The 14,482-nt window shown below is 34.6% G+C and overlaps 1 protein-coding gene across 16 annotated transcripts in view; it reads left to right on the top strand.

Annotated features, from left to right (window-relative positions):
• The first annotated feature begins 3,373 nt into the window (after positions 1–3,373).
• picalma (phosphatidylinositol binding clathrin assembly protein a) overlaps positions 3,374–14,482 on the top strand; it is a 36,550-nt gene continuing 25,441 nt past the window's right edge. For all 16 annotated transcript variants that reach the window (XM_051121218.1, XM_051121205.1, XM_051121219.1 and 13 more), the window contains exons 1-9: positions 3,374–3,520; positions 5,330–5,405; positions 6,496–6,598; positions 6,679–6,772; positions 6,936–7,047; positions 10,115–10,221; positions 10,305–10,346; positions 12,623–12,708; positions 13,557–13,680. In XM_051121218.1, coding sequence (XP_050977175.1) covers positions 3,401–3,520; positions 5,330–5,405; positions 6,496–6,598; positions 6,679–6,772; positions 6,936–7,047; positions 10,115–10,221; positions 10,305–10,346; positions 12,623–12,708; positions 13,557–13,680 — 864 coding nt within the window. In that variant the 5' untranslated portion in view covers positions 3,374–3,400. The remainder of the gene's footprint in view (positions 3,521–5,329; positions 5,406–6,495; positions 6,599–6,678; positions 6,773–6,935; positions 7,048–10,114; positions 10,222–10,304; positions 10,347–12,622; positions 12,709–13,556; positions 13,681–14,482) is intronic.

The raw sequence follows: 14,482 nt of genomic DNA, 5'->3' as shown, positions 1-14,482 counted from the left end.
ATAACCATGAGGAAATGGATATTTAGTGGTGTAGGTTTTGCATATTTCCACCATAATCATTGGATGGCTCAATATTTTAGTCTAAAGTAAATATCTTTCTCTATGAATAGGTTTTACCACAACAGTGGCTCGTTATTCATATGTTTACAAGCACAAGTCATGTTCTAAAAGACTAGAAAATGAAGATAATCATGATTAACTCACCTATAGGTTGTTTTAAAACAATATGATTTTGTTTCTTCAAAAGGAAAACATTTGTAGAGCTTTTTATCTATTGATTTTACAACTAATGGAAAGTCTAGCTTTGAAGTTTCTGAAAAAAAGTAAAACTATTTAAATATACACAACTTTTGGTGTGTACTCCAAGTTCACAGGTTTGGAATAACACAAGGTTGAGTAAATCAAGACGGTTTTCATTTTTAAGTGAACTATCCCTTTAATATTAATCCATTCCTTCAACGTATTTCATAGAAGTAAATACAGTCAGTCTAATATTAGACAGAACACTGCCAGTGCATACTTTTTTGCATGTGGCAGCTTTGAATATTGCGTCTTTTACCCTGCAGGCATTTCAGATCACAAGCATCAATGTCAGAGTAACACGGATATTTTACTTTAAGTTTGGTAAGGTGTTTTCCCTTCAAGCTGTTAAAATGTCAGAGAGTTGATGTTTAGGCAGAGTGGGTCACGTAACTAATTTGCTAATCATCAAGTGACCATCACTTGGTTGCATGCACCCATCAGTCATGTTTATCTCCACTCTAGGGAGACAGAGATGCACATTGGGTGGGTCTTGATTGGGAAAGAGTTCCTCATTCCTCCTTTCAGATGTGCTACATCAGGGCATGTAAGGTAAACCCGTCAGTGTCCGGTTACCCTGGCGTAGGACGATAACACCATTAAACATCGACTCTGCGTCGTCTTCTGGCTTTGATCTCTCTCTCGAGCCCTGTGGACGTGCGTTCGCAGCGCCGTCATGCTTGGCGCAGGCGTTTTGTGTTGGCTCTGAAAAGTCTTTTGTTGTCACGTGGCCAAGCCTTTGTGCAGGTTTAAATAGTGGATGTTATCTGTAAAAGAGAGGGTATTCTGTAGACCACCCATGCTCGCGTCGCAGCGTATTTTCACATCAAAAGGTCGTGTATGCACTAATATTGGGTGATGATTTTTCTGAGAGTTTGTAATTACTCTTGTGTCTTTGAAATGGGTTGTAACGATGAGTGGATGTGGCTTTTTCATTTCATTTAAGAGGTTCTAGAAGTGGTTTCTCCGATATTTGAAGCCAGAAAACTTTACGATGATATAATCCCGTTCAGATCTGATTCCCAGCGGAGAGAGGCGGCGGCAGTGGCGGTGGCGGCGTCCTCCCTCGCTGTCTGTGGGAGGCTTCATGAATGGCATGATAAGCTGCGGCCCTGAATGAGTCTCACAGTGTCGGTGGCGTAGAGAAAGCCTTGAGGGATCCCGCTCTCGCTCTCGGAGCGCAGATGGCTGTGGAGTCCGGCCAAAGAACTAATAAAGCACAGGATATCAATGCATGTCTCTCACTCGCACCATGTCAGCGCTGTCTGAATGCTAACGCGCTGAGCAGAGGCACCTTAGCATCACACACCGTCCACAGCGTTAGGTGGTTCTTTGGTAACAGATGTTTTTTTAGTAAATAGGTTAGCCGACTTTCATAATGTCACAACATTTGAAACTGTGGCAGGAGGTGACAGAAGTTTCACACATCACATTTTTCTTTTTTTTTTTTTTTTTTTTTTTTTTTTTTTTTTTTTTTAAATACGTTCTCATAAAATCTCTTGTGTGTTTAGTCAATATTTTGTCATGTTATACCAAATTAATAGCCTAATAACAGTTGACTAATAATATTTTTTGTTAACAAAAATAACTGTAGTTGATGATATTGTGTAAAATGATGAACCTGGAAAAAAAACTTCCTTATTTCTGATGTTTTTATTAGTGAAATAGTTTTTAAACCTTCATTTTGTTGATAAGATCTGATTTTGAATTCTTATTATTATTCTTCTTCTTCTTCTTCTTCTTCTTATTATTATTATTATTATTATTATTATTATTATTATTATTATTATTATTATTATTATTATTATTATTATTTTTTTTTTTTTTTTTTGAAACTTGAAATGATAAAATGTGGAATGGAGTTTTGGACCAATAAGCTTTTGTCACAATTTGTGACCTATTTATTTATTTTTAATGAATTAAATAACATGGAAGTTATTTATTACTAAATAATAATAACTAAAATTTTATGCTCCCACACATCATCATGTAATTTTTCTTTCTTTTTTTTTTATACATTCTTATAAAATGTCTTGTTCGTTTAGTCAATATATACCAAATTATCTTTTTAATCGCCTAATAACATTTGACTAATATATATATATATATATATATATATATATATATATATATATAATTTTATTTTATTTTTTGAAACTTGAAATGATAAAATGCAGAATTGAGTTTTGGACCAATGAGCTTTTGTCACATTTATTTATTTATTTATTTATTTATTTATTTATTTATTTATAATGAAATGAGTAATAACTTATAACTAAATAATAATAACTAAATTTTTATATTCTCTTATGCTTACTGAAGTTGCATTTATTTGATCAAATATACAGTAATAAGTAAATGTAATAATATAATAAAAAATGTTAAAATGACAGTTTTCTATTACTCCAGTCTTCAGTGTTACATAATCCTTCAGAAATCTTTCTAATATGCTGAATTGCAGCTCAAGAATCTTGTAATAATATCAGTGTTGAAAACAGTTGTGCTGTTTAATATTTTTGTAAAAAAATATTACATTTAAGAATTCTTTAACAAATAGTTCAAAAGAGCATAATTATGAAATGAGAATCTTTTGTGACATTTAAAAAAAAAAAAAAAAACAACTTACTGGACCCAAACTTTTGAACGGTATTGTATAGGGCTGGGTTTTGACACAAGTTACATCATTCGTTTAGATTCTAATTCATTAGCTTGTGATTTGATTTGATTCAATATTGATTACTTTGGATGTATATAAGGTAAAGAACATGCCAAATTTTCTCAAGGATCTCAAAAATCTCTCAACTAATGCTGTAAAATATACATGAGTCATATATTTTCTACCCAGTTATTGTGTATGTCAACCAACAGTGTTCTCTTTTATCATCTGTCACTGCAAAACTCATCAGATGACCACTAGTTAGGACAGCCTTTTGAGGAACTCTGGGTTGGAAGAGTTCAAACAAATGTTAACATACCAAGACTGTGTTTAAGTTATTTAGGGCCCAAATACAAAGGCTGTGACATGCAGACAGATTGAATTATAAACGCACTGACCTTCTTCAACTCTCTCTCACCAGATCTGATCCAGTGCACCAACGAGATGAATGTGAACATCCCTCAGCTGGCCGACACGCTGTTCGAGCGCACCACCAACACCAGCTGGGTGGTCGTGTTCAAATCCCTCATTACCACACACCACCTTATGGTTTACGGCAATGAGGTCAGCTTCCATACACACACACACTTACACTCTTGTACACATTCATCACCTTTAACCTGAGCTCTATAGCCTGATGAAAGTCATACAGACGGAACTACTGGAATAGTTCACCGGGGAAAAAAAATTCATTTCATTTATTTCGTTTAATTTCAAACTCACTTTATTTTTATTTTTTTTTAGTTTATCATTTAATTTTTTCTATTTATTGTAATTCTTTTATTATATTTATTTTATTTTATTTGCTTTACTTTTGTAAAATATTCTGGGCACATTTAAACATTTTTTGTTTTATTTTATTTATTTTAATTGAAGGATATGCTGACCACTCTTTTTTAACTTTTATTTAAATGTAATTTAAGTACGTTATATTTTACAAAACAAGTAAATCAATGAGTCAGCCATTTGCAAACTCACTTTTTTTTTTAATCTTTTAATTTGTTTTATTTATTGTAACTTTTGTCATCCTATTTAATTTTTGAAAATATTCTGGCCACATTGGAAAAAAAAAATGTTATTTAAAACAAAATAAACCAATCAGTCAGTCACAAGCTCAATATATTTTTTTTAATTTAATGTATTAATTTGTTTTATTTATTGTCATTTTTTTTCACGCCTATTTTACTTACATTTTTTAAAAAATATCCTGGCCATGTTGAGAAAAAAAATATTTTATTTTATGGAAGTATATGCTGACCACTCTTTTTGTAAAACTTTTATTTAAATGTATTTTAGTTATGTTTTATTTTGCAAAATAAATAAATCAACCAGTCAGTCAATCACAAATTCTTTTTTTTTTTTTTTTTTTAATTTAATCTTTTAATTTGTTTTGTTTATTGTCTTTTTTTCATACCTGTTTTACATCCTGGCCACGTTAAATATTTTTTATTTTATTTTATTTTATTTTATTTTATTTTATGAAAGTATATGCGGTTACGTTTATTTTACAAAATAAATCAATCAATCAGTCAGTCAGTCACAAACTTTATTTTTTTTTTAAATCTTTTAATTTGTTTTATTTATTGTCTTTTTTTTCCCCCAGCCTATTTTGCTTTAATTTTTGAAAATATCCTGCCCACGTTGTTTATTTTATTTTATTTTTTATTTTATTTTATGTTATTTTATGGATATACTGATGATTTTTTTTACTTTCATTTAAATGTATTTTAGCTACGTTCTATTAAAAAAAATCTATCAGTTACAAGTTCACAATATTATTATTTAATCTCTTAATTTGTTTTATTTATTGTCATTTTTTTCATGCCTATTTCACTTTAATTTTTGAAAATATCATGGCCACATTAAAAATATTTTTTTATTTTATGTAAATGTATGCTAGCCACTCTTTTTAACTTTTATTTAAATGTATTTTAGTTACGTTTTATTTTACAAAATCCATCAATCAGTCAATCAATCCTGTGGGCTAGTCAGTTTTGAAATGGTAATACTTTTGTGTGATTTTATTTTTTTTTATTTATTTTTTTTTTAAACCTTATTCTCCATTTACTTTGATTTTACTGAAAACATTGGGCAAGATTCACTTTTTATGTTCATGGAAGAAAGTAAGTCAGGTGAAATGACATAAGTGTGAGTAAATAAACAAATTAAAATTTTTTTGGTGAACTAATCCTTTAACTGTTGGCATTTCCAGTAATGTTTAATCATGGGTTTGGTTAAGCTAAAGCCGTTAAACCAGCACATATGCCACAGTCAATCATTTTTACCCTTCTGGCTTTGACAGTACTGTTTATTTGCATGGTGACTAACTTCAGAATAAATGAAACTCAAACTCTTTGTTCTTCATGTTGACAGAGATTTGTACAATATCTGGCCTCCAGGAACACATTATTCAACCTCAGTAATTTTTTGGACAAAAGCGGGTTACAAGGTAGGTGCTTTCAGCCCGGCACTTCATTAGTCATTCTGTTTTCCCAAACACATCCCAGCTGTGTCATCCATTTTCATGAGCGTCCAAACCTAAGACAAATGCAGACATGATGAATATTTGAGGGGGTGACAGAACATGGACTATATTTTCACAGTTTTATCATCTTAATGTTAGTCATGGTCAGATGTGATGGTGGTGGAGGGTTTGGGCAGTAGAAGCATTAGTTCCTGTCTCTCTGTCTGTCTGTCTATCTGCGCTTCTCTCCTCGAACTCCCTTTTGAGACCTGTTCGGCAACATGGCCGACTTTCAGCTTAAATAAAGCACTAGTGGGTTTATTTACCCAAGGCTTTTCCCATGTTAACAAGCTGCCTGGCAGCCAGCACTCAAAGGAGGCAGCAGGGGAATCAGAACAGCGAGAATCTCTAGTTTGAAGAGTCTTTCAAGAAGAACTCAAGGCCCGTTTTCTGAAAGTGACTGGCTCAGATTTTCTTCTTGAGGCACCTTGCAGTACTTCAGCTTTATCCTACTTTTTTAGCACTTTTCGTTATTGCTAGGCAATACAACCCATTTATAATATATACTGTATGTATCAATATATACTGAATATGATCAGAAGTCCCAAAAATTAAATTCCATTACTTACCCTCATGTTGTTCCAAACCTGTAAGACCTTCGTTCATCTTCAGAACGCAAATTAAGATATTCTTGAGGAAATCCGAGAGCCTTCTTACCCTGCGTAGACAGCACCGCAACTGATACGTTCAAGGCCCAGAAAGGTCGTAAGGACATTGCATTTGAGCATATGACTAGTAGCGTGAACTAGTACACTTCACGATAACCTGTCATACTTGGCAGAGTCCAAAAAAAACTGACGGGTTCTAGACTGTGTCATGCGTTGTACTAACCCTGTGGCAACTGCAATGTTTATTCCCTCTGAGCATTTAAAATGAGTCACACTCATTGTGCTCAGAATTCATCTAGTACATCATACACTTGCATTTTTTTAAATACAGTCTGCTGTATGACTAAGTTTAACAACCTGAGGGTCACGGTGAACTCAAAAGACAGCATGTTCTCTTTTGCGTGCAGGATATGACATGTCCACCTTCATCCGGAGGTACAGCCGCTACCTGAACGAAAAAGCAGTCTCGTACAGACAAGTGGCTTTCGATTTCACAAAAGTAAAACGAGGGTAAGTCTGTTTTCTAAAGGGATAGTGCACCCAAATATAACAACTGTTTATTGACGTCCTTGTCTGTGTTGTCAAAACAGGGCGGATGGCGTAATGAGAACTATGAATACAGAGAAGCTCCTAAAGACCATCCCAATCATCCAAAACCAGATGGATGCGCTTCTCGACTTCAACGTGAGTTTATGAAGACAACAGCTAGACTTATTTAAGTTGCAATGGCTTGACCTTTCTTTAATTGTCTTTTCCACTTTCCACTTTTCATAATTGTATTAGTTTTCAGTCCTTGCTGCATAATCATCTCAAACCAAATTGAGTTTGGCTCATTTTGTGTCGGCAGGTAAATGCCAACGAGCTCACAAACGGGGTCATTAACGCTGCGTTCATGCTTCTGTTTAAAGACGCCATCCGTCTGTTTGCGGCCTACAATGAAGGGATCATCAACTTGCTTGGTGAGCTGTTATCCTGCTTGAGCTTTCAAAACTTATTGTGGGCTGGCCCATGTATTGGCTTTTACTAGTTATCTCTACTGTTGGTTCCTGTTACAGAGGCCTTTGAACCTAAAGCATCAGCCCACTCATCAACAATTGCATAGGACTCTGACCCTGACTTGTCACTCAGTTTTATGACAGTTGATTTACTGGCCCAGCGCTGTAACTCATAAAACAAACCTCTCCTGTACATATCAGTAGTCAAAGAATTTATTTTTTGGGCCAAGTAAGGACAATGTCACTGTTTAGGGTTGTAAAACTGGCAATGCATTGAGCAAATTTCAACTTGAAGTGATGATTATCTAGAGAGTGTGATTAAACTTGGTCTTATCAGTTGTTGGAATTCAGTAATGAAGTGCTTTGAAACACGTATCAAACACATATCAAGCAGTCACGCCCCCTTTTTTAAAGCGCCAACAGCGCTTTGTTTATGTCACAGCTTGGGCCAGAGCCGCTGAGCTCAGCGAAGCTGCATTTGACAGTGTATGGCAACCACAATCTCATCCATATCGCTATAAAACATACCATTCTGTGTAGAATTCAAATGAGTCTGATACGTTTTATGGTCTATGATCCGCTCTGTGCTATCGTGTCTCTGGACCGGAGCAGACTGCAACCTAAACTTTTTTTCATACCAGTGCAAAGCATATTTACAGTGTCTGAATCGTTTCCTATCACCTATGTAGTGCACTATGTGCCATTCACCGTACATGCTATCAGTCACAGCTTTAGTGTCTTTTTATAATGTAGTGGACGGGACACTTCGGATTCTAGGGAGAATTTGATTGGACAAAGTTTGAGGAGAAACTGAAGTGCAGGGTGATTATTAGGGCCCAAGCACTGGTGGTGCGAGGACCCTATTGGAATTGCTCAGTTTCTTCTTCTTCTCCAAAATAAATCACATTTTTGAGGGCCTAAACATGCTCGAAAACTCAGGAAACTTTGCACACGCCGGAAGTGGTGGAAATGTACATCTGATATGAGTTTCAGAAGTGGGTGTGGCAAAATAGCTCAGTAGCGCCACCTATAAAATTTCAACAAAGTGCCCCTCGAGCTGTGTTTTACATACACATGTGAAACTGGGTACACACGTGTAACACACCAATACCTACAAAAAAGTCCCTCGGTTTGAAGTCCAAAACGCAACAGGAAGTCTGTTATTTAAAATTTTCTCGGCAAGTTTATGCCGTTTTTGCCATTTTCAGGCGTTATATTTAAACAAACTCCTCCTAGAGATTTAATCAGATCAACACCAAATTTGGTCAGTGTAATCTAAAGCCCTTTGTGATGTTAAATTGTGAAGATGTTGAGTTTTTGTTAAAGGGTGTGTCTGTGGCAGCCTGACAAACTTTGTTTTGCCATGAAATAGGAAGTTGTTATAATTCAGGTAGACAATGTCCATCTGCAGCAAAATTCCCTTGTTTGGTAGGAGTCCTGGCTTGAACACATCAAAATGCCAATATTCTGTCATAATCATCACGCCACCTGCTGGCAACAGGCTGTGTCATGTTTTACACTAACTCAAACATACCATGTCCAATCTAAACCAAACTTCATATGTTTGATCAAAGCTTTGGCTTGAAGATATCTACATGCCAATGTTTAGTTATAGTCATAGCGCTGCCAGCTGGCAGCAGGAAGTTTGGCACATATAAATGACTTTGACATATTCCTCCTATATTTATCACTTTAAATGCATATTGCTGACCGTTCACTGTTTTCCTAAAGGGTGTGAAGGCCCTTTCAATGCTACTTGCGGCTTTAATTATATATTTTATTATCTTTGTGTTATTTATTATAAATTGTGGACTGAAACAACTGAGCAAAAAGAGATCTGAGTCCACTTTTAAAGGGATAGTTCATCCAAAAATAAAAAATAGCCCATGACTTACTTACCTTCAAGCTATCCTAGTTGTATATGACTTTTGGCTGTTGAGATTTTGAAGCAAAATAAATTGAATCCATCCGTCATTAAAAGTGCTCCACACAGCTCTGGAGGGTTAATAAAAGCCTTCTGAAGTGAATATCTTAAAATTGAATCGTAATCTGTAGCTTTTGCTAACTATCCTATGTGTGTTCACAAGAGAGTGGCGTTCAAGCATATGGCGTAGACGTAGCGTAAGCTCTGGTGAGAAATGAGTAACGTGGAAGCACAAACGAGGAAGCAAAACAGAACACCGGTCACAAATTAGAAGTATAAAACAAGGATTTGTTGATTAAAAATGTCCAAGGATTTCGAAATAAACTACGGGCGATCAGAGCTTACGCTACCCTACGTCATCCGCTGGAACGCTACTCTATCATGAGCGTGCGTTAACGGGATTATGGTTTAAAAAGTTTGAAATATGGTTATTTTACTTATACAAACACATTGATTCGCATCAGAAGGCCTTTATTAACCATCCGGAGCCATGTGGAGCACTTTTTATGATAGATGGATGCAGTTTTTTTGGGCTTCAAAGTATTAACCCCCATTCACTGCCATTATAAAGCTTGGAAGAGCCAGGATATTTTTTTTTTCAATATGACTCAGATTGTATTCACCTGAAAGAAGAAAGTCATAAACATCTAGGATGGCTTGATGGTGAGTAAATCAAGGGGTGCTTTTTATTTTTGGGTGAACTATCCCTTTAAATCAGAGCCAAAAGACGTTGCTTTTTAATCGATTTTATCGTGATTTTATTCCTTCTTATTTCTTATCTGTGATATCTAAGCAGGAGCAATATGAGATTATCATATCGCAATTTAAATCACTACCAGAGTATTTGTTAAAGCAATTTCAATATATGGTCCTACTTGAGTGTTTGTGTTGGACGGCTCTGTTCAGGGGCTTAGCTGTATTTGATGGCTTTGTTCAGTGGTTACGTGTTGGATGAGAGTTTGTGTGAGAGGCTGACATACTAGTGAGAGTCGCTTCGGGTCATGTTGTGACGACAGATGCCAAGCATAACTCGGCTTGAAGTCACAGAGTGTGGTGGGAATGCAAAGCTATCTCAAAATCTGACTTCATACCTTTTCCCATGTACAGAGAAGTACTTTGACATGAAGAAAGCCCAGTGTAAAGAAGGCCTGGACATCTATAAGAAATTCCTCACTCGAATGACGAGAATCTCAGAGTTTCTTAAAGTGGCAGAGGTAAGACGGTGTGGCTCCTTGCTCATGTAATGAGCCAGTGCGCATGGGACACACATTAACCATGTCTTTTCTGCTCATTACAGCAAGTGGGAATTGACAGAGGGGACATACCAGATCTATCACAGGTGAGGACGTAAATATTATATCGCCTTTTTTTTTTTTTTTTTTTTTTTAGGAAGAACTTACACTAAATGTTTTCCTTTCTGCCTATAAGCTACTTATCTGTCACTCTGCCCTTATTTTGCAAGACAGCTTGAGCTCCACAGCCAAACCTGGCACGGCTGCATTATATTCAAACAAATGCAAGTTGTAGAACTCTCTAACCTGCAGTTACCTAGAAATTGCAATACTTATGATGAGTTATAGGAGAGGTCATTAGAGAGTTCTAGAACTGCAACTAATTTGCTTGTGCAGTGCGGCTGCTAACCGCAGGCCTGCAGTGCTCGGCGCATGCGGAGATCTCTGCATGATACTGGTGGGGGAAACTATTCTAACTGTTCATAATGCTTGATTCATACAGCACATAAAGGTGTGATGCTGTGGGCAGCTTACAGGTTTGAGACAAAATTGGGTCTAGGTTCAGGTCTTTTTTTTTTTTTTTTTTTTTTTTTTTTTAAAGGTTACAGTAGATCAGAATCATAATACTAATAATAGATGTTACAGGTTCCCTGCAAAATTCAGAGTTGTGCTCCATTAATATAGGACTTTAATTGGATCCTTAAACATTTAATATTTGATCCCCACTTTTATGTATATAGAAGTCTTTGTACACTACCAGTCAAAAGTTTTTGAAGAGTACATTGCTTTTAAAAGAAGTCTCTTCTGCTCACCAAGCCTGCATTTATTTGATCCAAAGTACAGCTAAAACAGTACAATTTGGAAATAATTTTACTAATTAAAATAACTCTTTTCTAATTGAATATATTTTAAAATGTAAATTTTTGGAAATTAATACTTTTATTTAGCAAGGTTTCTTTAAATGAATCAAAAGTGATGATAAAGATATTTATAATGTTACAAAAGATTTCTATTTCAGATAAATGCTGTTCTTCTGAACTTTCTATTCATCAAAGAAACCTGAAAAAAATTCTACTCAGCTGTTTGTTTTCAACATAATAATAATAAATATTTTCTAGGCAGCAAATTAGAATATTAGAATGATTTCTGAAGGATCATGTGACTGGACTACCGATTCTAAAAATCCAGCTTTGAAATCACAGGAATAAATTACATTTTAAAATATATTAAAATAGAAAACAGTTATTTTAAATGGTAAAAAATATTTCTAAATTTTACTGTTTTTGCTGTACTTTGGATCAAAACCTTTCATCAAAATTGTCCTAAAACCAAAACATTACCTGTTCTTGTCTTGGGACAACTTTTTATATTATATAGTCTCTTTTTTTCACATGAAGATGTAGTTTTAAATATTTTATGTTCGATTTACAAGACTTTTGGGCTTGTTTTTATTCTGGTTAACATTTCTTCAGTTTCTTAAATGCTCTGAAACCTAAATGCTCTGTTAAACTACCACCTTTATATTCTGTATCTTTCCTTATCTTTCCGTTTTCAGTTTACAGTTTGTGTAAGTACCTGCATCTCACTCTCTTCTCTCTGTGTTCAGAGCCTTTGGTTTGTATGTTTGCATGCTATCTGACTGCATGCTATCTGTGTTTTTATACAGCAGTGATTCTTCACTTAAAGGATCATTTTTGTCTGTAGTATGTTTTTAATGTCTTTTTGTGTATATAGTATTATATAGTAAAATAAATTTTTAGTTAATTCAGAATTTTATATTTTTTGATAATTAATAATAATTGGGACATTGATTCTGTATTATTGTCATAACCATCATGTAAAACATTTCAGAAAACATCTTACAAAAATCTATTTGGTTATAATGGAAAAAAAAAAAAAACATTAAAATCCTTGTCAGTACTAAACTAGTCAGTTGGTTAAAATAAATAAATGAATAAGAAATAATAAACTAAATTAAATAAATACAATCATTTATTTTTCTTTTTAATGACGTCTTCTTTTAACAGGGTTTTCTTTTTATTTTTCACTTTTATTCATTCTTTTTTATTTCTGTTTGTTTCTGTATTTAACATGTAAATCTTATTAAAAGTTTTCTCTAAAATAAAAAAAAAAAAATCAAATAGTAATGTCATTACATCATGTATAACATTTAAAAGTATTTCAAAATCCAGTGAAGGGTTGTTCATAGTAAAGTCATCGAGTGTCATCCATGTTAAAAATTATCACATGTCCTAGATTTCAAAATGTCCTAGTAATCAAAAGTGCCCTGAATTAACTAAATCACGTATGTATGTTGCTTGTGTATAATTGTGCTCTCTATGTGTGTGTACTGGCTTGTAAGCTAATGTTTCCATACCTCCAGGCCCCCAGTAGCCTTCTGGACGCCCTTGAGCAGCATTTGGCTTCATTAGAGGGGAAAAAGGTCAAAGACTCCACGGCCGCCAGCAGGTACAGTGATGTTTTTTTTTTTTTTTTTTTTTTTTCCGACCAGTTAATTTTGAACATTCTAGTATGTGAGGGGGCTGCTTTCCTCATGCTCTGCATTCAGCGAGTGTGTGCGACTTTTGGTTGTGCCAAGCATGTGTGGGAGAGAGGTGATTCAGGGAGTTTTGTGTCAGGTTAAAAGTTCTGTGCAGCTTTTCCAAGTGAGGGGGATTTTGAGTGCTGTCTTTATTTTTTGTTAATGCTGAAAACAATATTTTTGCTGCAATGTAGAAATCAATATTTACCTGAATTCACAAGATACTGAAATCATAACTCAGTCATTCTTTAAATGGGACAAAAAGGGCCACATTACTGTAGTTTATAGACTTCAATGCTTTTGTTGTCTCAAAATGTGTTTTTAATTAATTTATTATTTTTTTTAATCTGTCATGTTTCTGTTGATACGTAATTTATTTTATATAAGGTTACAAACGTTTTTCTTAAGATAATATTTTCATCTGCTTCAAGTATTGAATTTTGATCTGAAGACAGGAGTGATGTCACTTAATTTTTATTTTATTTAATTTTACAAATATTTCTAAACAATCAGTGTACTGTGTTTAAACAAAGTGTAGGAGGAATGCACAGGAATTTGATGACTTGGAGTTTGGATGTTGGCTAAAAAAATGCAAGCTTTGCTAACACTGACTCTTTTTACGGAAGTCCAGGGTCAAACCGGGTTCCTGTAGCGGAAGCAGTAAAAATGTGCTCTGTATTCACGCTAGTAGTGTTGATGCCCATTAATGCAACCCTAGCGATTTCAACAGTGGCATGTTTACTGTATCAGGTCCTCTGCCTGTCTTTTCACACAGAGCCAGTACGCTGTCCAATGCGGTGTCCTCCCTGGCCAACACGGGTATCTCTTTCACCAAAGTTGATGAGAGGGAAAAGCAGGCAGCTCTGGAGGAGGAGCAGGCGCGGTTAAAAGCACTTAAGGTAAAGTGTGTGTTTTTTGTTTTTTTATTTTTTTAGTTAATAAGCTCATTATATTGGAACATACCCAATTACAGTCGAGGTCAAAAGTTTACATCCCCCTTTCAGAATCTGCCAAATGTTAATTATTTTACCAAAATAAGAGGGATCATACAAAATACATGTTGTTTTTTTTAGTACTGACCTGAGTAAGATATTTTACATAAAAGATGTTTACATATAGTCCACATGAGAAAATAATAGTTGAATTTACAAAAATGACCCCATTCAAAAGTTTACATCCCTTTGATTCTTAATACTGTGTTGTTACCTGAACGATCCACAGCTGTGGGGGTTTTTTTTTTTTTTTTGTTTTTTTTTTTGTGTTTAGTGATAGTTGTTCATGAGTCTGTTGTTTGTTCTGAACATTTAAACTGCCTGCTGAATTATCCTTCAGGTCCCACAAATTCTTTTGTTTTTTCCAGCATTTTTGTGTATTTGAATGCTTTCCAACAATGACTGTATGATTTTGAGATCCATCTTTTCACACTTAGGACGACTGAGGGACTCGTATGCAACTATTACAGAAGGTTCAAACGCTCACTGATGCTCCAGAAGGAAACACACTGCATTAAGAGCCGGAGGGTGAAAACTTTTAGAATTTGCAACTTTTAGAATCAGGGTAAATTTAAATGATTTTGTCTTCTGGGAAACATGCAAGTATATTCTGTAGCCTTTGAAGGGCAGTACTAAATGAAAAAAATATGATATTTAGGCAAAATAAGAAAATATGTACACGTCCACATTCTGTTCAAAAGTTTTCACC

The sequence above is a fragment of the Labeo rohita genome, chromosome 10 (genome assembly GCF_022985175.1).
Source record: "Labeo rohita strain BAU-BD-2019 chromosome 10, IGBB_LRoh.1.0, whole genome shotgun sequence".
Lineage (NCBI taxonomy): Eukaryota > Metazoa > Chordata > Actinopteri > Cypriniformes > Cyprinidae > Labeo > Labeo rohita.
The sequence above is the reverse complement of the archived record's forward strand: the minus strand, read 5'-3'. Positions and strand labels throughout refer to the sequence as shown.